The sequence below is a fragment of the Bombina bombina genome, chromosome 5, assembly GCF_027579735.1.
Source record: "Bombina bombina isolate aBomBom1 chromosome 5, aBomBom1.pri, whole genome shotgun sequence".
In the NCBI taxonomy this organism is placed as follows: Eukaryota; Metazoa; Chordata; class Amphibia; order Anura; family Bombinatoridae; genus Bombina; species Bombina bombina.
In genome coordinates, this window is record NC_069503.1 from 632,141,821 (window position 1) to 632,166,833 (window position 25,013).

General features: G+C 34.9%; 1 protein-coding gene across 1 annotated transcript in view; it reads left to right on the forward strand.

The window, feature by feature from the left end:
• Positions 1–2,698: 2,698 nt before the first annotated feature.
• MOCOS (molybdenum cofactor sulfurase) overlaps positions 2,699–25,013 on the forward strand; it is an 842,034-nt gene continuing 819,719 nt past the window's right edge. The window contains exon 1 of the mRNA XM_053714598.1: positions 2,699–2,913. Within this exon, the coding sequence (XP_053570573.1) occupies positions 2,760–2,913 (154 nt within the window). The 5' untranslated portion in view covers positions 2,699–2,759. The remainder of the gene's footprint in view (positions 2,914–25,013) is intronic.

Consider the following 25,013-nt stretch of genomic DNA (forward strand, 5'->3'; position numbering starts at 1 on the left):
ACAAGATCTTCCTGTCTATAAATCAGTCCAGATTGGAATGCATAGAAAGAACTGTTTGCAGAAAAATGCAAGTGAAGTCTGTGTTGTGTGATTATTTTATTAGGTTTATAATGCTGTTTAGCAAATGTTTTTGTTCATTTAACTTAGTTTAATTATATATTCTGTGTTGTGTGATTATTTTATTAGGTTTATAATGCTGTTTAGCATTTAAAGTCTTCATTTTAAAGCTTTAAAAATAATGTATTAGGTGTTACTTATAACAATTTTGAGAGGGGCCTGGAACCTCTCTCCCTCACTTCCCATTGACTTACATTATAAACTGGGTTTCAATTTACAACGGTTTCGATTTACAACCATTCCTTCTGGAACCTAACCCCGGCGTAAACTGAGGGCTACCTGTATATGCATTTGTGTGTGTATGCATGTCTGCATGTGTCTGTATGCATTTGTGTATGCGTTTGTGTGTGTATGTATGTGTGCATGTGAGTGTCTGAATGCATAAGTGTGTGTATGTATTTGTGTAAGTATGCTCACATTTGTGTATGTGTGTGTATATGTGTGTTTGTGTGTGTGTGTGTGTGTGTATGTGAGTGTGTGTGCATTTGTGTGTCTGAATGTATAGGTGTGTGTGTGTGTATGTGTAAGTATGCTCACATTTGTGTATGTGTGTGTGTGTGCGTGTATGTGAGTGTGTGTATGTATGTGTGCATGTGTGTCTGAATGTATAGGTGTGTGTATGTGTTTGTGTAAGTATGCTCACATTTGTGTATGTGTGTGTATATGTGTGTTTGTGTGTGTGTGTGTGCATGTGTGTGTATGTGAGTGTGTGTATGTATGTGTGCATGTGTGTGTCTGAATGTATAGGTGTGTGTGTGTGTTTGTGTAAGTATGCTCACATTTGTGTATGTGTGTGTGTGTGTACGTTTGTGTGTGCGTGTGTGCGTGTATGTAAGTGTGTGTATGTATGTGTGCATGTGTGTCTGAATGTATAGGTGTGTGTATGTGTGTAAGTATGCTCACATTTGTGTATGTGTGTGTATATGTGTGTTTGTGTGTGTGTGTGCATGTGTGTGTATGTGAGTGTGTGTATGTATGTGTGCATGTGTGTGTCTGAATGTATAGGTGTGTGTGTGTGTTTGTGTAAGTATGCTCACATTTGTGTATGTGTGTGTATGTGTACGTTTGTGTGTGCGTGTGTGTGTGTATGTGAGTGTGTGCATGTGTGTGTCTGAATGTATAGGTGTGTGTGTGTTTGTGTAAGTATGCTCACATTTGTGTATGTGTGTGTATGTGTGTATGTGAGTGTGTGTATGTATGTGTGCATGTGTGTGTCTGAATGTATAGGTGTGTGTATGAGTGTGTATAAGTATGCTCACATTTGTGTGTATACAAGTCTGCTTGTGTGTTCATGTTTGTATATATATGTGTGTGTGTGTGTGAAGTTTTGAGGTAAGCACAGCCTCTTCGTCATATAAAAGCTGATATACTCATGTATATAACACTCTTTTTTTACCTATGCATTTTTGTTTTAAAATATTTTTTATATCTAAGCATGTGAAGCAATGCTACTGCACCTACAAAACTTTTAGCATGCACGCTGCACAGAAGTTACAAGGTAGGGCTTTTTTACAGGCCCAAAGCAAGGAGAGAGATGGAGGTAACACAAGGGTGAATCGGTATTTAAAAATGAAGTTTATACAACAAATATCCCTTTATTTTTTATTTATGCCCTCAACATTTTACACCCCAAATTGGTATAAAATCACTCCTGGTGTAATTATTTTATGATTTAATAAGGTTAGATAATTACTAAAAAAAATATAGAAAATGTATTATTTATCAAAAATAAATTAACCTCCTGAGTTAAATGAAATAAAAAAAACAACAGGAATTACAGTTTAATGAAAGCATGTTGTAACCTTCAAAATGATTTGGCATGTGACACACAAGTGACCACCAACAATGGTTATTGTTTTTATGCAGCCATACACTTTATTAGTATCTTTATTATTAATATATATTATTTTAATGTTTTAATACTTAATAGGAAAAATCTGAATGTGTGACAAACAATTAAAAAAGTAAAATAGTATAGTCTTGATTAGTATCTTTCTCTCACTATTTATTAGAAGCCAAAATGAATGAGTTACTCTGAAATCATTTTCAAGGTTAGCAGAACTTCAGTCATTTGTAGTTTTTGCTGAAACATATCAGTAATTACAAATATTTACACATTCCAGACACTGCCATGTTTGCTTAGTATAGTTATCAGTACTGTATATGGGTTACAAACTAACATGCACTTTACCTTGATTTAAAACATGTGTATTATTCATATGTTTCACTTTAATAAAAAAAAAGCATAGGACAACAATATTTATTCAAAGGCATTGATTACACATATTTGATTTTGAGCAGGAAATATGGCCAATAACTGTATGTAAATTGCCTTGTGAAGCTTTCATAAATAGAGCATTTATTCCCATTTATGTTATGGCAAAATTGCATGTAACGGTTTAAATAAGAAGTGAAACTAAATGTTTTCCATACACTGGGATTGCTGATGATACTTGTATAACACATGATGCAGCACACAAGCTTATACTTTATAAGAATGTAGTAATACAAGTTTATTGTGCTCTTGATAGCTGTAGTCTCCACCCCTTAAAGTTTAAAGATCTCTTCCTGATCCTCCCTGTAAAACTTTTTTTTCACATGCGCTCATAAGCTTCTTATTAACAGAGTTGTGAATCTCTGACATGGATTATATGCAGACTGACAGCAGTAAAAACATGACAGAGGAAGATCTGCTGTCTTTCTCGTACTTTGAGAAATACTGTGCAAAACCCTTAGAATACGGCTACGGTGGTGCAATCAATGAAATAAGGAAAAAAGAATTCAGCAGAATTGGAGGTAAATGCACTTGATGATGTTTTTACAGATTTGCTTTTAAACAATGAGTATGAAATCTGTCACTGCAAATTACTGACACAACTACAGTTACTAAATAAGCAGTTTAACACTTGCATTGTTAAACTATAACTCAGCTGAGCTCCAGTAATTTAGAGTAGAAATTACAGTAGATGGTTAATTCTTGCAACATACTATTAGATAATTGTTAAACTGCTTATTTAGATCCTAAATTATTGCAGATGAGATACGTCTTGGCGTGTTGATTGTAATTATATTAGTTAATAAAGCAGGAACATTTAATTAAAAAAAAAACACTACCAAGTGTCAATAGAGGTTGTACATTTGTTTAATAACTAATTCATAAATTATAGGGAGAAGATAAATAATAAAATAAACAGAATATTTAAAATATTATCTTCATAGAATAATCATTTAAACCTGTGCCATCTCTATCAATCTAATCTAATCTAATCTATCTATCTATCTATCTATCTATCTATCTATCTATCTATCTATCTATCTATCTATCTATCTATCTAGCCATCTATCTATGTACATATCATCGATCTATCATTCTATCTACTAACTTTATGATCATGTATAGCCTTGTTGTCTGTGGACTTAAGCCCGGATTGGCTCCTCAAAATAAGGCAAATGATGGGTGGAGCTTAGCTATTGAGAAATAATTTCAGTAAAAAGCATGCTAATTTGTTAAGGCTCTTAAAGGGCCACTGTAAGTAAATATTTTCTATGCCTGTTACTAACTAACTACCCCAAATACGCTTTTTATCAATAGCATTTCATTAACATATCTCTACCGTATGTCAGAAATCTTGTCTGCAAATTTAATTGTTTTCCAAACCCACTCCGTAGGTATCCTTTGCTCTGTACCAATCCGTTTACAATACCTAGGTTTCAAAATGGCACTTTAAACACAAAGTTATTGGTTTAAGTATTTTGAACATGCAGTGCTGAAAATAGTGAGCAGGATAACGTGACATCATCGGCGAATAAAAGATATAACTTTTAGAACGTTATGAAAGTTTGTTTTGGATATAATATAGGTCAGTAGGTTATAATTAATGTTTATTAACTTTAATATGATAGTTGTTTAGCTTAAAAATTATAACAGAAAGTAATCCTTAAAGACTTTTCTGATATGTTATTCTATAGCAGCACAAAAGAAGTGTCTTGTAATTACAAGGTGTTTACAGTCTCTTTTAAGGTGTTTTTATCTTTTAAAATGATGCAGTAAATTCATAAAATCAGTCACATTTTTTAATATGTAACTTTTATTATTGTAATACAGAGTTTTATTATATTGGTATATTTAGCTGTATCTATATTTAATAAGCTCTGAATCAATTTCAGCATAATGGTGTAACTCTATCAGAAAGTGTTCTTGTCTAAGAAAAGCACACGACTGTACCAAAACATTACTAAACAATACTGGTATTTGCTAATCTGCACTCCAATCACATAACATAAAAATGTTTGTCTGATTGCTATTAGGCAAATTGCTTCATAGGAAGATGATAGATAGACAGATGATAAATAGAACAAAGTTAACTCATGAAATCATGGCCTCAATCCGATATACAGCGTCGCCCGCAGAAGCCGGCTTCGCCAAAATTTGCACAGGTTTGGTATCCTACATACGGTGTAACCTAGAAGTTACGCTCGTATATTTCTGCCTTCGCCTGTAGTTTTTTGGGCCATAGGCAGGTATACCAAACCCGCGCAGTTTGGTATCCAATATACAGCGTAAGGACGAGGCGAAAATGGAGAAATCTTACTCCATTTTCACCTCGCCACAAAATGCAGCCGTAGTAAGCCTTACGCTGTCTATTGGAGCCCCGTAACTCCCTAAACTACCTGCCAAATAAAACCTAACACCTAACGCATGAGCAATGTCTATCTACCTGTCAACCGCGATCTGCTAAATAAAACCTAACACCTAACGCATGCGCAATGTCTATCTACCTGTCAACCGCGATCTGCTAAATAAAACCTAACACCTAACGCATGCGCAATGTCTATCTACCTGTCAACCGCGATCCCCCGCCACAATCCCTATTTAACCCCTAAACCGCCGCTCCTGGACCCTGCCGCCACCTACATTAAAAGTATAACCCCCTAATGTGATCCCCCTACACCGTCGCCAGCTACATTACATACCCCCTAATGTGAGCTCCTACCCCGCCGCCAGCTATATTAAACTACCCCCTAATGTGAGCCCCTTACACCGCCGCCAGCTACATTAAACTACTCCCTAATGTGAGCTCCTACCCCGCCGCCAGCTATATTAAATGTATTAACCCCTAATCTAATCCCCCTACACCGCCGCCACCTATATTAAATGTATTAACCCCTAATCTAATCCCCCTACACCGCCGCCAGCTATATTAAATTAATTATCCCCTAATCTAATCCCCCTACACCGCCGCCAGCTATATTAAATACATTAACCCCAAATCTAATCCCCCTAAATTAATCACCTCTATTACCAGCCCTTAAAAGGGCCTTTTGCATGACATTGCCCCAAAGTAACAGCTCTATTGCCAGCCCTTAAAAGGGCTTTTTGCGGGGCATGCCCCAAAGAAATCAGCTCTTTTACCAGCCCTTAAAAGGGCTTTTTGCGGGGCATTATCACTAAAAATCAGCTCTTTTGCATCTAATCTAAATCCCCCTACACCGCCGCCACCTATAATAAATGTATTACCCCCTAATCTAATCCCCCTACACCGCCGCCACCTATATTAAATAGATTAACCCCTAATCTAATCCCCCTACACCGCTGCCACCTATATTAAATAGATTAACCCCTAATCTAATCCCCCTACACCGCTGCCAGCTATATTAACTATATTAACCCTAATTATATTAGGGTTAATATAGTTAATATAGTTATTATATTATATATATTAACTATATTAACCCTAATTATATTAGGGTTAATATAGTTAATATCGTTATTATATATATATATATATATTAAGTATAATAACCCTATCTAACTCTAACACCCCTAACTAAATTCTTATTAAAATAAATCTAATTTACATTGTAGCTAGCTTAGGGTTTATTTTTATTTTACAGGCAAGTTTGTATTTATTTTAACTAGGTTAGTAACTATTTACTAACTACCTAGCTAAAATGAATACAAATGTACCTGCAAAATAAAACCTAACCTATGCTACACTAACACCTAACACTACACTACAATTAAATAAATTACCTAAATTAAATACAATTAAATAAATTAAATACAATTAGCTAAATTAAATACAATTAGCTAAATTACAAAAAAACAAACACTAAATTACAGAAAATAAAAACAAATTACAAGATATTTAAACTAATTACACCTAATCTAATAGCCCTATCAAAATAACCCCCCCAAAATAAAAAAAAACTCCTAGCCTAAACTAAACTACCAATAGCCCTTAAAAGGGCCTTTTGTGGGGCATTTCCCCAAAGAAATCAGCTCTTTTACCTGAAAAAAATAATACAAACAACACCCCCAACAGTAAAACCCACGACCCACACAACCAACCCCCCAAATAAAACCCTAACTAATTTCGATGGGCATTGCCCTTAAAAGGGCATTTAGCTCTATTGCGGCCCAAAGCCCTAACCTAAACATAAAACCCATCCAATAAACCCTTAAAAAAAACCTAGTTAGTCTAGTTAGTTTAGGCTAGGTTTTTTTTTTTATTTGGGGGGGGGGGGGGCTTTTTAATTTTGATAGGGCTATTAGATTAGGTGTAATTAGTTTAATTTTTTTTTTAATTTTCTGTAATTTAGTGGGTTTTTTTGTAATTTAGCTAATTGTATTTAATTTAGCTAATTGTATTTAATTTATTTAATTGTATTTAATTTAGGTAATTTATTTAATTGTAGTGTAGTGTTAGGTGTAAGTGTAGCATAGGTTAGGTTTTATTTTGCAGGTACATTTGTATTCATTTTAGCTAGGTAGTTAGTAAATAGTTACTAACTATTTAGTAACTATTCTACCTAGTTAAAATAAATACAAACTTGCCTGTAAAATAAAAATAAACCCTAAGCTAGCTACAATGTAACTATTAGTTATATTGTAGCTAGCTTAGGGTTTATTTTATAGGTAAGTATTTAGTTTTAAATAGGTATTATTTAGTTATTAATAGTAGGTTTTATTTAGATTTATTTTAATTATATTTAAATTAGGGGTTGTTAGGGTTAGACTTAGATTTAGGGGTTAATAGATTTAGTATAGTGGCGGCGATGTTGGGGGCGGCAGATAATGGGTTAATAAATGTAGGTAGGTGGCGGCGATGTTAGGGGCAGCAGATTAGGGGTTAATACTATTTAACTATTTAACTAGTGTTTGTGAGGCGGTAGTGCAGCGGTTTAGGGGTTAAAATGTTTATTATAGTGGCAGCGATGTCTGGAGCAGCAGATTAGGGGTTAATAAGTGTAGGTAGGTTGCGGCGACATTAGGGGGCGGGAGATTAGGGGTTAATAAATATAATATAGGTGTCGGCAATGTCCAGAGAGGCAGATTAGGGGTTAATATATATAATGTAGGTGTCGGCGATGTTAGGGGCGGCAGATTAGTGGTTAATAAGTGTATGATTAGCGGTGTTTGGACTCGGGGTTCATGTTAGGGTGTAAGGTGTAAACATAAATTTCGTTTCCCCATAGGAATCAATGGGGCTGCGTTACAGGGCTTTACGCTGCTTTATTGCAGGTGTTAGGCTTTTTCTCAGCCGGCTCTCCCCATTGATGTCAATGGGGAAATCGTGCATGAGCACGCACAACCATCTCACCACTGACTTAAGCAGCGCTGGTATTGGAGTGCGGTATGGAGCACAATTTTGCTCTACGCTTACTTCTTGCCTGATAACGCCAGGTTTAGGAAAACCTGTAATACCAGCGCTGTAGTTAAGTGAGCGGTGAGAATAACGTGCAAGTTAGCACCACACCCCTCATAACACAAAACTTGTAATCTGGGTGTCAGTTTTTAGTGCATACTTACACCTCTTTGGATCAACCCCATAGTTAAAGTCTTTGGAGTGACAATGCACTGCCAATCCTAAACTAAACCCAACCAGTGACTGGCATATGCCACCCAGATAACTGTGTTTAACCCTTTTTCAGGAAGCAACCAATTGTACAATAATGTTCTAATTCATGAAAAGTTAATGGTTTTTTATTTTTGCAATTTATAAAACATTCTATATATAACTTCCTATGGATTCAATAAACCTGTAACAAAAAAATGTATTGTGCCTTTTCATTCTGGGTTTTATATTACAATATAAAGTAAAAGAGATGCCAAAGTAAATTTTCATATGTCACACAAATGAGAAATAGTATAGCGTACCTGCAGTTGTGCGGTTATCGAAAAGGAAAGGCAAACCACAAGTTACTTTATAAGATATATATCCAAGAACTCAGGGACTTTCTATGAGATAATAATACCAAAAAGAAAAGAAACTCTGTTTAGCCACACACTTATTAATGCTAAATAGCAGTGCACATTGTACATACAGATGAGACCAAAAAATAGAAAAAAATAATAAAATAAAATTTTACCTTTAATTTATTTATACAAATAAAAACCCTCATTAAAAACAGAACTACTGAGGTGTCTGAGAATATTAATTAATATTTCATACAAGTGGATACAATTTTAAAATTCACTGACACATTAGTCCACTTCAACGGGGTAACTGGCCTACAACTGAGAAGCCCATTGTAGCACACTCTGCGAGTAACAAAGATCTCTGTAGTAATTACCACTATGATTAGGTGAGCCCTATATATGTGGGTAATTGCTGGGCTTAAAACATGTATATTCTCACAGAATGAATTACCACAATTATTGTCACAAAAGGTTCAAGAGCTACAGTCTTACTCCTGATGGATACTAGTGTGATCAAAACGTAACAAAATGCAACAAAAGTGCACACAGACATAAGTCTGATGGCTGTTTTCCCAGAGCTTTTTCAAGGGCCTTTGAAAAAGCTGTGGCGGAACGGCCATCAGGTGTATGTCTGCAGAGATATGTCTGAAGAATCTGTGTGCACTTTCATTTTGTTATATTTTATTTTATTTTACAATACAATCTAAAAATTAGACCTGGGTTACTCCAAAACATTTTTTGGAGAAAAATGCTTGAAATAACTTCCACACAACAAGATAAAATTAGGTGGAAAGCTGAAAACCTTATAAAGCACACTTTGCCACACAATTAATTAATGGGATATGAAACCTAAAATGCTTCTTTCACGATTCAGACAGAGCATACAATTTATTTATTTTTTCCGGTTTACCTCCTACTATCAAATTTGCTTTGATCTCAATGTATTCTTAGATGAATGACATACCTAGGTAGCTTGCACACGTCTAGAGCACTACATGGCGGCCAATACTGCTGCCATCTATTGGGCTTGCAAATGTATAATTATTAAAAGTAGTCCCACTATTCAAAAAATGATACAAAGAGAACAAAATACATTTGATAATAAAAGTAAATTGAAAACATTTGTATGCTCTTTCTGTATCATGAAATAATAATTTTGTTTTTCCTGTCCTTTTAACAGTGTTTAGCATATAATTCTGATACATAAGAATATTCCACAGCAAAGCGCAGTCAAATTTCAAAGGAATAGTATAATGTTTGCAGAAGAAAGCAGGTACTAATACAAGAAGGCTTTTGAGTAAAGTTTTTTGAACATAGCCCTATTTGTCATATAAAATATCATATTACAAACAGGCTTAAAAATAAAAATAAATGAAGAACATTTAGAATTAAAGGGACACTGAACCCAAATTTTTTTCTATAGTGATTCAGATAGAGTATACAATTTTTAGCAACTTTCTAATTTACTCCTATTATCAAATTTTCTTAATTCTCTTGATATCTTTATTTGAAAAGCAAGAAGGTAAGTTTTGATGCCGGCCCATTTTTGGTGAACAACCTAGGTTGTTCTGGCTGATTGGTGGATAAATTCACCCACCATTAAACAAGTGCTATTCAGGGTCTGAACCAAAAATTGTCTGGCTCCTTAGCTTAGATGCCTTCTATTTTAAATAAAGATATCAAGAGAACGAAGAAAAATTCATAATAGGAGTAAATTAGAAAATTGCTTAAATTTGCATGCTCTATCTGAATCACCAAAGAATAAAATTGGGTTCAGTGTCCCTTTAAAGGCCTAATTGTCATTAAAATTTGTATTAATTTAGCACATGATAAATACAGGATATATTTTTAAAAGCAAAATATCAATTACATTTTCTATACTTTTAGTTAGGAGTATGCTAATTAGTATTTTAAAATATTTAAATTTAAAGAGATACCAAATAACTAATTAAAGGAATATGAACTCCAGCAAATTGCATCTGCTAGGGAAATCACAATAATACCGAGCTAATTACTAATTCATAGTTATGGTTCATTAATGAGGCTACAGAACAAAGGATATGTCTTTAAATAACAGTGGGGAAAAAGAGTGCTTAAAACATAATTTACAACCAAATAAATGTTCACACTTAAGTGTCAAAAGATTAGTAAATATGGCATACTTAATTATATTTATTGATCTAAGTTACTTGTCTATATCTATATCATAGTACAGTTATTATTTTAAAGGTAATTGTTCCTAATATTGCCCTACAGCTATATAACTTATACAAATGATAGATAAGTCACAAAATGACAGCCAAGGATCCATGAATAAATGGAAGGACAAAGTAATACAACATTTTCTATCATATACATGAAGTACAGTAGTTTAACCATCAACTCTTTTGCCTTCAAATAAGAATAAAAAAATAAATAAATAAGTAAAATCTGTTTAAATTGACAATAACAAGAAGTGCCTGTTTGTCAACATTTAAAAAACAAACAAAAACACAATAGGAAACGCACTTACAATAAGTCAAACAGTGAGCTAGAATATGGCTGCCTCCTTAAGCCCATAGAACCATGAAGCATCTAAAGAAAAAAGGAGAATTCTTACTATTATTACTGACAGCGCAAAAATATATATATATATAATATGCCAAAGATTTATAAAAAGTGAGCCAATTACTAAACCGTTATAATTAAAAATTCTAAATGTATTAATATATATACATTAATAAGTAAAAAAAAATACAAATAAAAATGATTCACGTATAGAAAGATAAAGTATCTACAACAATATATACAAAAGTTTAAGTTTAAAATCCACTAGTGTGTAATCCTAAAGGTGGTACTACCCTATTGTTACTACCGGACGTTTCTTCTGCCGTTCAAACGTTTTGTAATGAACATATGTTAAAGGCTGTGACACACTGAGAATGGAGCGGCGCACAGTATGATGATACGGCGGTGCGCGCTCAGTGTGTCCTGCCTTTTCATTTCTGTGTGCTCAGCTGCATCAGGCCGCGTAGCTGAGCGCTCAGAGTTGAAATATTTGAACTTCAGAAGTGAGGCGACGTGGCGCAAAGCAGCTGCTTCACCTCGTGCCGCATCACTTGCAGTGTGTCAAAGCCTTAACAGTAGCAGGGACGGAACCACCATTGGTATAGCAGGTGCAGTGGCACCAGGGTCCAAGTGCTGGGAGCCTTTGTCAGCAGAAAGTGTACATTCCTAATGCTAGGGAGCCTTTTATTAGTGATGTTTTCTCTTCTATCATCTATCTATATCTTTCTATCCTCAAAATAATTTTCAAGATTAGCAGGCATATAATTACTATTGCTTACTACTGAGTTACCTTGAGGGGCGCCCAATACATTTGCACTAAGGCCTTCTTTTGAGTAGGTCCACTACTGTATGATAGCATTCTAATATTGAACATAACATTACAGCAAATGATGTTCTGCAAGAATTCAGTATTTGTTTAGCATGACCAAATGCAGACATCTTTCACAGCACAATCCACACAAGAAACAGCAGGTCTCAAAGTGAATGCATTACCATCTTGTTTACTGCAATCATGAACTGCCAAACTCCAGAGCCTTGACTAGAGTAGATAAACTGCTGCTGAATCCGATCGCCCCATGCTGAGGCCAATCAATAAAATGTTTATAGAAGGGTTAGGCTTGATCATAAAAGGTGGCAGACAACCATATTGGCTGCTAATGTTTGCACAGCTTATAGTGTCAATTTGTTTTTGACTGCAGGGTATAGACATGAAAGCATAAATAAAAAAACAGCATTAGTGCCTAAATTAAAATTGCCAAATATCTGTTTAAAGGACCATTAAATACAGTATAATTGCATAATCAATATGTGCTTATTAAAAAGACAATACAATGTTGGAGTTGCCCTAATTTGCTAGATTGTTGATCTTCTGTGAAGCAAGTACTATGAAAATTGGGTTTGTTTAAAACTTTATCGACTTTAGTAGGGCTTTTTCATTTAGAATTAAGGAGGATCTCCAAACCGGTTAAATATTTAACTGTGTATATACTATTAACTGCTTAGCTGGCTATAGTACGTAGATGACTGAGATAAGAGGAGCCTACTTGGACCCAGGTCTTGCACATTGTCCAATATATCAGGACAATAGAGGAATGTTCTTTGACAATAGATGGTGGAGTGGCACTGCACAGTATGCTATTGATTGCCTGGGAGGATTGGGTAACCAAAACTTTAGATTTTGTCTCCAATAGTAAAAAAAATTCCCCTTCACAAATATTTTTTCCCCTCTTTCCCTTCTCATCCTCCATTGATTTGGATATAAAGGCCTTCCTTACGGCTTATTTTGCTATAGGATATCTACAGAGGTCCTTATGAACTCATTTTATTTTAAATTCATCTATTAGTCGCAATATTTACTAGACTGTGCTTGTCTAATACCATTTGTTCATATGAATGTACTTCTATTGTCATGAGACAGTTTATTGTTATTGGTGTGTTCTAATATGTCTTTTCAGAATCGAGCTCTTCACTTATGTGTTTGATAAGTTTCAAGCTGTGATAACCTCATATTTCTTTTAATATATTATACCATGTTTTGTGAAGCCCAAATGTGGCCTTACTTTTATTTCTTTAAAATTGGGTTTCTTTTAGTTTCATACACTTGGAAACCTTAATAACAATATATATATATATATATATATATATATATATATATATATATATATATATATATATATATATATATATATATATATAAATAATACAATCCCTTACTCTGAATTGTAAATGAGCAGTAGATTTTTTCTAACACATTTCAAAATTGATTTAAATTTGCCAGCCCCTAGTATTATGTGACAGCCATCAGTCAATCACAGGCTTATATATATACTCTGTGAACTCTTGCACATGCTCACTAGTAGCTGGTGCCTCAGAAAGTGTACTCAGAAAAAGATTGTGCACAAGTTGATAATGGAAGAAAATTGGAAAGTCTTTTCAAACTGCATATTCTATTGGATTGTTGAGACCAATTATATCCCTTTAATATAAAACTTAACCATTAACATAACCATAGCGCTAATAACATACACATATAAACTTTGAAAATGTACAGCATTTTTATTTTAATATAGTAAGGGCTACATTATGAAAGGAGCACTAATAATCGATCCAACTCGCTCGCTAACTGCGCTCAGTTTTTTGCGCGTGTCGGAGTCCACGTGTATTACAAGTTGAAAGTATGTTTTCACTTGTGTGCTAAACCAATACACTCAAACATCTGAAGTTACAATATCATGATCATGTTAGCATATTCTCCCATAGACTGCAATGGAGTGCAAATAGTGGAAAAAACAACAACAAAAAACCCTTACTCATGCGCAAACCCAGTGGCATTTTCTCAAGAGCTCTAACCCAAAATGAAATATTCTTCACATCGTAAAATATGTTCTATTTATTCATAAATATAAATTCCTATATAAATCTGATGTTTGTTAGGTAAAATATATATCTATACCCATACTTGCGGGTCCTTTTTTGTGTTTCCTTTTAGATCAAAGCTGAATGCAAATTTGAGCTGAAAAGGACTAGAAGTATAAATAATACCAGAAGATAATACAGAAACAAAGCATATTCTTAAGTTTAATCGCTGTATGTTCTCAAAGTATTTCTGTGTATATGATTACATTATTTTAAATGGTAATGTATTCTATTAAAATTATCTACTTTATAAATGATACACTAAATTATATACTTTGTTATGAGCCGCATAGGCCCAAGAACATCTTTAGCATTTTTTCATTTAGGCACTGCTTCTGTAAAGTTTTTTTTTTTCTTTACAATTTCATTTTATTCCAAAAGCGAGAAACAGGCCATTTAAACTGTGCAAGCATTAGCAGCCAATATGATTGTGTGCCACCTTATATGAGCACAGCTTACAATCCCCAGCAGGGAAGTAGTAATATTACAGCTGTAAATCTTCCCTTACACTTATTACAATCTTTTAAGTTAATATATTTACTTTTTTTTGTGACAGAACATAAAGGCATAGACATAACTAATTTTTTTACTTTCTAGCTTTTCCTTGACTGGGAGTAAAAACAGCCACAACTGTAATAATGTGTATGGGCGACAGAGACGAGCCTTAAAGGGACATAATACTCATATGCTAAATCACTTGAAACTGATGCAGTATAACTGTAAAAAGCTGACAATATCAACTGAGCATCTCTATGTAAAAAAGGAAGATATTTTACCTCACAATCTCCTCAGCTCAGCAGAGTAAGTTCTGTGTAAAAAGTTATACTTTACCTGCTCCCAGCTGCAGGTAAAAATAAAAAAAATGAAGAAATGAACAGCAGCCAATCAGCATCAGCAGTGCTGAGGTCATGAACTCTTACTGTGATCTCATGAGATTTGACTTAACTCTCATGAGATTTAATAGTAAGCTTCCTTTACCTGATTGGTGAAATAATATGAGAGTTCACGAGGCTCATCCCCTAAGCTGTCCTAGGACAGACACACTAAAATGCTGCTTAGAAATCCTTTACAATGGGATGTGGCTACTGAGGAACTTTTGAGGTAAAATATCTTTCTTTTTTACATAGAGATGTTCAGGAAATATTTTCTAGTCAGCTTTTTACAGCTATGCTGCATCACTTTCAAGTGTTTAAACATTTGGGTATTATGGCCCTTTAAAGAGAATTATTAGTTTTTTAAAAGGAGCATGTAATTTAAATGATAGAGTCCTGTATAGTATATTAATTTAGACTTCACTAGACCTACACTCCCTAACTAGGTATAACTTATCGCTGGAATTTGCAATCAAAATAAAAAATGTTCCTGTACATGTCAGCAGGTAGTGCAGGATCTCGAGCACATCCTGTGGACAGCAGGGGTCGGCACAAGCTGCATTGTCTTTCTATTATGCATGTGCATTTGTTGATTATTCAATTCTTCTGTATTTAGTGGTCCTTTTATATGGAGGAATTATACAGCACCAGTTTAACAGTACAGAACACAAATAATTGGATAGATATTAAACTGCCAGGAACTTAAAACCTAACATGATTTATTGAATAATACATGAGTGTTTTGGTTGTTTTCTCTAAAGAAAAATGTTTGTGATTCTAGATTAAAGATTAGACATCATAATGCTGATCTGCAGTTGTGAGTTTAATGAATAACATACTGTAAGTTAACTTTAGAACCTGTGTGTGAAAATTAACTAAAAACAACAAAGCACTGTCTATTTCTTACAATTTATTAGGAACCCCCCCCATTATTAAATAAATATTCCAATTTATGAAGATAACAACTTCACTGTTTTCCCCTTGACACATCAGTATGTTCTAAAAAGGATCAGACAATAATAGGCACAATAACAAACATGATGTTTGTTGTTTCAACTAAATGTAAAGTGCCCCTGCTGTTATTGACAAACATTACAAACTTTACTAAAGAGAAAGTACTAAAGAACATATTGTTGTTGTTTTTTTAAATATGTATTACAATTCTATATTTTATACTGGATTGCCGGTCAAATTCAAATTCAGAATCAAGTCAGTTTTACCAATAATGCAATTAGAGTTGCTAAAACACAATTTTAGAAAATGGAATTAGAGTTAAGTTGATGTTCTGTAGTGTGAGATGGAGGGCACAAGTGCATTATTAGTCCATCAATCCAATGTTCTCAGTCTACAGCTAGACAATGCAAAATTCTTATTTTGGTAAGTTTGTATTATGGAGTATAAGCAGAATCTGAAACTGTTTTATTTTGGCTTCTTTTCGTTGTCCATGTCTGACAGTCTCAGGGCTAGATCCCAGGCACAGAGCTGTATGGGCTACACAAAAAGTAATGATTCTTTTTTATGGTGTAGTATATCCATTATACCCTAATAATTACACTAGGGGCAGAAAGGAGCTTGCACTAATTGCTTGGCATTAAAAACAGTGGGCTAGATTACAAGTGGCACAGTATTATTTTTTTTGCGTAAGCAAAAACTCGCTAGGATTTTTATTTTTGCGCTAGTCGGGTTGCATTCATATTACAAGCTCCAAAACAAAGTATTTTGCGATATCGTAAACTCGAATATCGCGAAAAAACACTTTTTTCCGCTTGTGGATGCATGTATTCCCCCATAGAGATCAATGAAGAAAATATGTGGAAAAAAAACCTAATACCCAAGATCGCATAGCCTTTTCGCATTCCCCATATAAGTCAATGGAAAAAAAATATTGTTGAAAAAAAAAAAAAACACCCATCGCGCATACAACATAGCATATTCGCATTATAAAATGTGAATTTACAGTAAATACATAGTTAAAATCTTTATTAAATATGAATATTGCATAAATATGTTTTATCATGTTTTCATCTACTTAATGGAAAAGGACTTTAATGCACTTATATATATGTTTATATATGTGTACATATATATCAATGTTTTTATATGTGTATATATAACTGTAAATACATATATACACATATAAATACATTAATATATATGTACACATATATAGTCATATATATACTGTATATATATATATATATATATATATATATACACACACATATATATATATCATCTTTAGTAATCATCTTTAGTAATGTATATGAATGTGTCTAAATGTTAAAGCCATTTGCCTGCCTTTTCTTTTCTAACACCCGAGATCTCCTATCTCTGAGCCCTTATAACTTTTTTGTACATTTTTTTTTAAATATTTTTTATTAGACAGTGTTAATATGAGTGTAACTGTACTGTTTCATGTATTTTTTAAGTGTTTTTGTGCAACTTTTTAGTTTCGGAAAACAGTAAACCACAGCTCTAAGATCACGGAAAGGATTGAAGCATAAAGGGCTTTTCCACTAGTGCAATAGCAATTTAGCCCCACTTGTAATATCAGCAGAATCAAAAAGGCTCACGAAAACACAATATGGCAAGCACAAAACTGTTTGCGCCTCACTTGTAATCTAGCCCAGTTTTAGCTGCACGAATGGTACCTAGTAGTTACCTAGAAATATATTAAAAGTCAGTATAATTAGTTTATAAATAAATATGAATAAATCTACTTTTTAAATAGAACTATGTCTATCAGCCAATTAGAAATAGATACCTAGGTATTAGTTGTACACAAGCATATGCTATTAGTTTTACTTTACTAGCTTCTCAAAAAGCTAGTATATGTAAGTCTATCCCATTTCCTTACACTAAACTCCCACCTTGACCCACTGCAGTCTGGATTTAGCCCCCAACACTCCACTGAGACAGCAATTGTTAAGGTTACCAATGGCCTACTTACAGCAAAATTCAAAGGCAACTTCTCCCTGCTTATCCTCCTTGATCTGTCTGCAGCCTTTGATACTGTTTACCACCCTCTTTTGCTCCAAACCCTCCAACATTTGAGACACAGCTCTCTCGTGGTTCTCTTCCTATCTGTCTAACCGTACCTTTAGTGTAGCCTTTTCTGGGGCATCCTCTGCCTCGTTATCACTTTCTGTTGGGGTACTGCAAGGTCCTTGGTCCCCTTTTCTTCTCAATCTACACATCATCTTTAGGCTCCTTAATAATGTCCCATGGATTTCAATACCATTTGTATGCCGATGATACCCTTGCAAACCCATGTCACTAACTGTCTTTCTCATATCTCATCTTGGATGTCCTCTCACTACCTTAAGCTAAATCTCTCCAAAACTGAGCTCCTTATTTTCCCCCCTTCTTCAAAAATCTCCACCCCCAACTTCTCTATAACTGTTGATAACCCCATCATTACCCCTTCCCCACATGCTCGATATCTTGGAGTCACACTTGACTCAGATCTTTCTTTCACTCCTCACATTCAGTCCTTGGCTAAAGCCTGCCACTTCCACCTTTAAAACATATCTTAAATTAGACATTTACTTTAACAAGCCACAACTAAGATTCAAATTCACTCTCTCATCCTTTCCCGCCTGGATTACTGCAACTTCATCCTCTCTGGGTCTCCCTAGCTACCACCTAGCTCCTTTACAATCCATAATGAATGCCTCTGCAAGGCTCATCTTCCTTACACGTCACTCTTCATCTGCTGCACCTCTCTGCCAATCCATTCACTGGCTTCCTCTTGCCTCCAGGCTTAAACACAAAACTCTCACTCTGACATACAAAGCCCTCAACTGCACTGCTCCCCCCTACATCTCAGACCTTGGGCTCGATAACTCCATCATTACCCCTTCCCCACATGCTCGATATCTTGGAGTCACACTTGACTCAGATCTTTCTTTCACTCCTCACATTCAGTCCTTGGCTAAAGCCTGCCACTTCCACCTTAAAAACATATCTTAAATTAGACATTTACTTTAACAAGCCACAACTAAGATTCATATTCACTCTCTCATCCTTTCCCGCCTGGATTACTGCAACTCCATCCTCTCTGGGTCTCCCTAGCTACCACCTAGCTCCTTTACAATCCATAATGAATGCCTCTGCAAGGCTCATCTTCCTTACACGTCACTCTTCATCTGCTGCACCTCTCTGCCAATCCATTCACTGGCTTCCTCTTGCCTCCAGGCTTAAACACAAAACTCTCACTGTGACATACAAAGCCCTCAACTGCACTGCTCCCCCCTACATCTCAGACCTTGTCTCCAGATACTCTCCCTCCCGACCCCTTCGCTCTGCCCAAAATCTCCTACTCTCCTCCTCTCTTGTTACCTCCTCACAATACCGTTTACACGACTTTTCCAGACTCTCCCCAATCTTGTGGAACTCACTGCCTCACTCCACAAGACTCTCCCCTGGTTTTGAAAACTTCAAGGGCTCCCTAAAGACTGTACTATTCAGGGATGCATACAACCTACACTAACCTTTCCTAACTCCACTGCTTTCACCTTGAACCCCTTAGCATGTAAGCCTATGAGCCCAGCTGTTTGTAGATCACCCGCATAAGAGCCGATTACAACAGTGCAACTCTCGGCAGGGACCTCTACCCATTTGACCCCCAATAAATGTTACCTTGTCTCTAGACATCCTTTGCTGAAAAGCATATCTAGATAGGCTCAAAAGCTGTTGATTAGTGGCTGCAAATAGATGTCTCGTGTGATTGACTAACCCATGTGCATAGCTATTTCTTCAAGAAAGGATATCTAAAGAATTAAGCAAATTAAGTAAATTTGAATGTTGTTTAAAATTGCATTCTCTATCTGAATATATCTCTATCCATATCTGAAAGAAAAAAATTGGGTTTAATGTTCCTTTAATGGTATGTACCAACCAATTATGGTATTGCTATTTTTTTGAAAATAAATTGAAGGAATACTTCTAATGTTTAAAGCAAACTCACATATGGGGCTGATTTATCAAGGGCCGAACGGCCTTTGATGACCCGGCTCGCCGGAAACAGCAGTTATGAAGCAGCGGTCTTAATACTGCTGTTACTAAACTGGTACACCGCCTCTGAGGCTGCGGACATCAATCCGCACAATCGTGGATTGCTTGTGCAATGTTAAATGCTGACAGCGTATGCTGTTGGCATTCAGCGATGTCTGACGGACATGATACGCTACAGTGTATCATGTCCGCCAGACTTTGATAAATTGGCCCATGGTATTTATTTAAATCATAACATATCTGTATGTCATCACATCTATACACTACAATATATGGTTAACATTGGTCATTTCGATTCTATTATCATCTTAACAGAACAATAAATATATCATGCATTTGTAAAACAAAATTGTAGTATCGGCACACCTTTAAACATAAATGTCCAGCAGGTTTCAAGGTGGGTGCAGACACAAGCAGAGCAAAACCCCTTTTGTTCCAAATATTCCACTATCCAAAGAAATGTTGCACTCTCAGGTTTGGAAAAGTGAAATAACCTTTATTAGGTAGAAAGCAATGTTTCGGGGCACATGCCCCTTTGTCAAGCTTCTTTGGATACTTGAATATCATGCATTTGTGTTAAATTGTGCTTGCTCCATACACCATAGTGAGGCTAAAAAAAGCACATTCTATAACCTAGGTTTACCTCGCAAGCTGAAAATCAAAAGCTTTGGAAATTTGCAGTATTTGTGCAAAATGGAAATAAATGGAATATATGGAACTAAAACTAAAACACAACCAGTTGTTTTCACCAAACGTAAAGTCGGCACTTTGGACAATTACCACTTTTTTGTGACGTCCATAGTGTATTAATTTCTTTGTTGCAGGTAATACGTATTCTTCAAGCACTTTATCTGTACTGTTGATCAATAGTATTAGCTATTTCTTATCTACATGTTTTCCTGCTGCCAAAGATTTAGTGTGCTTACATAACTATTGTAGTGAGCTCTTGTGTACACTGCATATAAGGCCTCTCCCAAACTATGGGCTCCATTTATCAACGACCGGGCAGACAAGGTTCGCGGTCTGGAATCTTGCTTGCCTAGCTTTGCAGCTAGTGTGCAGCAGTATGCTGCCCGCAGTTAACATTGCAGAATCCACTACTTGTGTAATGCCGCCCTCTGCTTGTGTGTGGACAATTGCATACAAGAGAGGGCTGTCAATCATCTCAATTGGATCTTCTAACTGCTGCTATTGAAAAGGACAGTATACACCAATGTTCATTCAACTGCAAGTAATAGACACTACTATAAGGAATAATATGCACAGATATTGATCTAAAAATGCAGTATAAAACCTTTTAAAAACTTACTTAGAATCTCCCAGTTTAGCTCTGTTAAAAAGGTTAGCTTGAACACCTACTGCAAGTGGTTCTATAGCAAAAAACAGACACTTCCCCCTTCCTTTGCATATGAAAAGATCCTTTACACAAACAGGAGCAAGCTAGAGTAGGTATACGTCAGCATTCTCCTAAAACGTTGGGGCTTGGTTAGGAGTCTGAAAATCAGCGCAATTTTATTTAAAAATAAGCAAAAGTATACTTTTTTTTATAGCTGTATAGGCTATATAAATGGATCATCTACAAAACATTTATGCAAAGAAAAATTTAGTGTTTAATGTCCCTTTAACTGTTGTTTCAGGCTCAACCTAAGAGAGGCTTCTTTTTTAGCATTATATTGCAATGTACAGTATGTGCCTCTTCTTCACACGAAGAACTATGCATAGCAAGATAAGCAGCTTTCAAGCTAAAATTTGTCTTTGAATATTGTTTGAGGGATCTCACAGTACTGACGAGACTTTTAATATAATCTCACCGTAGCACATCAGGCCCTAGATCAGGTGTATATACCAGTTCAAGCCTAGTCATGGTCAGGATTCACACTTTAAACACATTAAAGAGACAATTACATATTGTTATACATGTGTTACTGGAAGTACTTTAGTAAGCAGATCCTTCATTAAACCTGATGCACTGGCACTAATGGTTATTCCATAAGATTTAAATGCTCTAATTTTTAACGGACAGTGTACTGTAAAATTGGCTTCCCATTAATGTGCTCCCAATGACCTTTTTAGACCAGCTGCAGAGTACAAAATTCATGGGAAACTCATCCTTTTGGTTTATTTCTGTATATTAAATATCTGTCTCTGCTAATTGAAACCATAACCTAATCAAATGGCTGAGCTTCCAGAGAAGCATACCTCATTAGCTTATCTCTCTATATTTACTCAAACTCCTCCATATCTTATCTCTCTCTATACACAGCATAACAGTACAGTGGGGCCTGATGATCTAAAGCTCTCCGCTTAGATGAGATGGTATAAAATGATCTCCAGCACTGAAAGATCCTTCACTAGATTCTAAAAAGGCAGATTTTGCTATACTTCTCTAAGGGGTGGTGTTCTCTCCGTTTTTGGATATGAAGGAGAGGCAAGCCCAGTGCAATATAGCATTGCATGACAAGAGATTTTTGGTACATTTATACTTTGTGTTTTGTATTTTATATTACTTTACACTTCAGATTGGATCCTTTATGTCTTATTACATTTAAACTTCTACAAATAAAATTGAACTTTGTCTTTGTTTCCATGTAAAATAAAACAGCTTCAGAAAGTGAGAGGGACAAGGGAGTTTCCTGGCTCTGTCTGAACCTCTCGCACAATTCTCATGATATGTTCAAAGCAGTTTATACCATCAGGTCTCACTAATTTATCTTGCCAGCTGTATACAGTTGGTGTGTTAAAAATTCACAATACACATTTTTTTTTAACTGACAGAGATTTAATGTAATGTAGTGATTTAATGTATACCAAACTAGAAGCAAATGCAAGTTAAATTGTAGTGAACACATTTCAGTTTGTTTTGTATTTTCTGCAAGCTGATAATTTAAATCAGTGTTAGGTGTTAACCTGCTAACTTCACTCTCACCTGTGAGATGCTGTATCCTAGAGAGCTAAATTACTTTCTATGGGCCTAATGATCAAATATTCTGCAGCTTGGAGATAAATTATACACTGTCCATTTAAGGGAAGTAATGAGGTGAAGAAACTCCATTATTTGTGTTGTAATTGTGGGTGCATCATGCTTGATTATTTTTAATGGCTGTACATAATAAAGTAAGTTGTTTTTTTTACAAGGGATGTGCATTTAGAACATTTGTTATGAAACTAATGCCAAATAAGGCATTTGGCTGTTTTCGAACCCGTATTTCTTCTTGTGAAAGTGCAAAACACTAAGACACTGCTGGCAGCAGCCGTATTCGGCATTCATTTCATAAAGAATGTTCCAAATGCACATCTCTAGTTTTAACATATAGGAATGTTGGAGTTTGTTTGGCCACTCCCTGTATCATATACAGTATGAGAGCAGTGAACACAAAAAAAATAATTTGCAAGAAAAACATAAAATAATATTGTTATAACTGAAATAAATTGATTTAAGTACATTTTTCATCAATAGTAAGTGGAATAAAACATACATTATTTCTAATTAAATGATTATGTCATCAATATTGTAATACAACTGTAGAAGAGAAAATTATATAGATTTATATATTTTCCACATCATTTAATCAATTCATAATATCTGATCATAGATTGTGTGTTTCAAATACATTTATGGCATTAAAGTGATGGTGAACTTTCCCGTTTGTATAAACAGATTGGGAATGTTAGCAATATTTTAGATTGAGTTTAATTCATCAGTTGTAATAAAGATATGCTTTAACTTACTTTTTTAATGTAGTACTGAAATTCAAATGCCACCTACTCTGGTCACCCACTTTAAAAGTCATTTTTATGTGAACTAACAGTTTAATCTGTTCTTCAATCGAGGCTCTAGCTACAGCTCTGATTGGAGAACAATGAAAAAATTACTTTTAAAGGGGAAGGTCAGAGTGCGGGGTATTTGAATTTCAGCACTACATTAGAAAGTAAGTTGCAGCGCATCTTCATTACAACTGATGCATTTTATTACAAGACCAGAGGACTTATATTTTGCATTATCTTTCTTTTACTATTCTATGCAGCTGTTAAAAGTAATGATACACTGATAATACAAAATAAGATATTCAAAACAGGGCTAAGACAATTGAACTGAGATAAGTAGCCTATGAGATGGATACTAGCACATACAGAGAAAAAAAAACAATCAGAAGAATAATAGTGTCCGTAAACTGTCCAATACCCTCCCCAATTGCCTCTTTCTTTTGCTTCTTGCTGAAGATAAGTTTAATGTTTACCTCTCATACCTTAACATTGTTCTATAATATTGTTATTAAATTTGTTATTTTCCAGTTTTTTACCTTTCACTTTGCTTATCTTTTTCCTTATTTTAAGCCTAATATCATTATCCTAATTACATATTTCTTATTTTTCTAACTCTTTTTTCCCTTTTATCAGTTGAATTTTATTTCCATTTAAAAAATTATTTGTTTTACGGTTTAATTATTCCCACCGCCACACCGCCATTCTACTTACTTGTCCTAGATAGTCTTGTCGATTCCACTCTTTTACTTTTCAATGCATATCATCTCCCATCATTTCTAGCCTTCTTGCGCTATTGGCTGCCATCTTGTGACGTCTCTTTACTGTTTTCCTGCGCCTCATTTTATTCCTCCTTCTAATGACGTCATCGTCAGCAAAACACTCCCTCACATAACAAATCTTTCTTGTCAGGTACACATCTACATTTTAGTACAACTAGTTACACTTGTAATTAGCACATACAGTATGTATATATATATATATATATATATATATATATATATATATATATATATATATAAATCAATGTAAATATTTGCATAGGAAATTAGTACATCTATGCAAGTATCCCCGCTTGCTTTCCCCCAGAAATTCTTAATATGCAATGTTTCCAATGCACAAGAGAATTGTGGGTAAGATATACAAATTAGATATGCAAATTCTCAGTTTTTTTGCTTCAAAAATACTGTTTTAACACAGCGATCCTTTTAAACAGGAATATGACAGCAAACCAGAAATCACTCACTAGACAAGCCTGTTTCGTTCTTTTTAGAACTCATCAGTAGGAGATAGACTTCTGGTTGCTGCATTGGAAAAGCTATTTTCATGGTTAAACCAAAATTCATTAAAATTATGGGGGGGGGGATAAAAAACTGAAATTAAAATCCTCCATGTCTCAAAATTAAATCAACGTAAATATTTGCATAGGAAATTAGTACATCTATGCAAGTATCCCCGCTTGCTTTCCCCCAGAAATTCTCAATATGCAATGTTTCCAATGCACAAGAGAATTGTGGGTAAGATATGCAAATTCTCAGTTTTTTTGCTTCAAAAATACTGTTTTAACACAGCGATCCTTT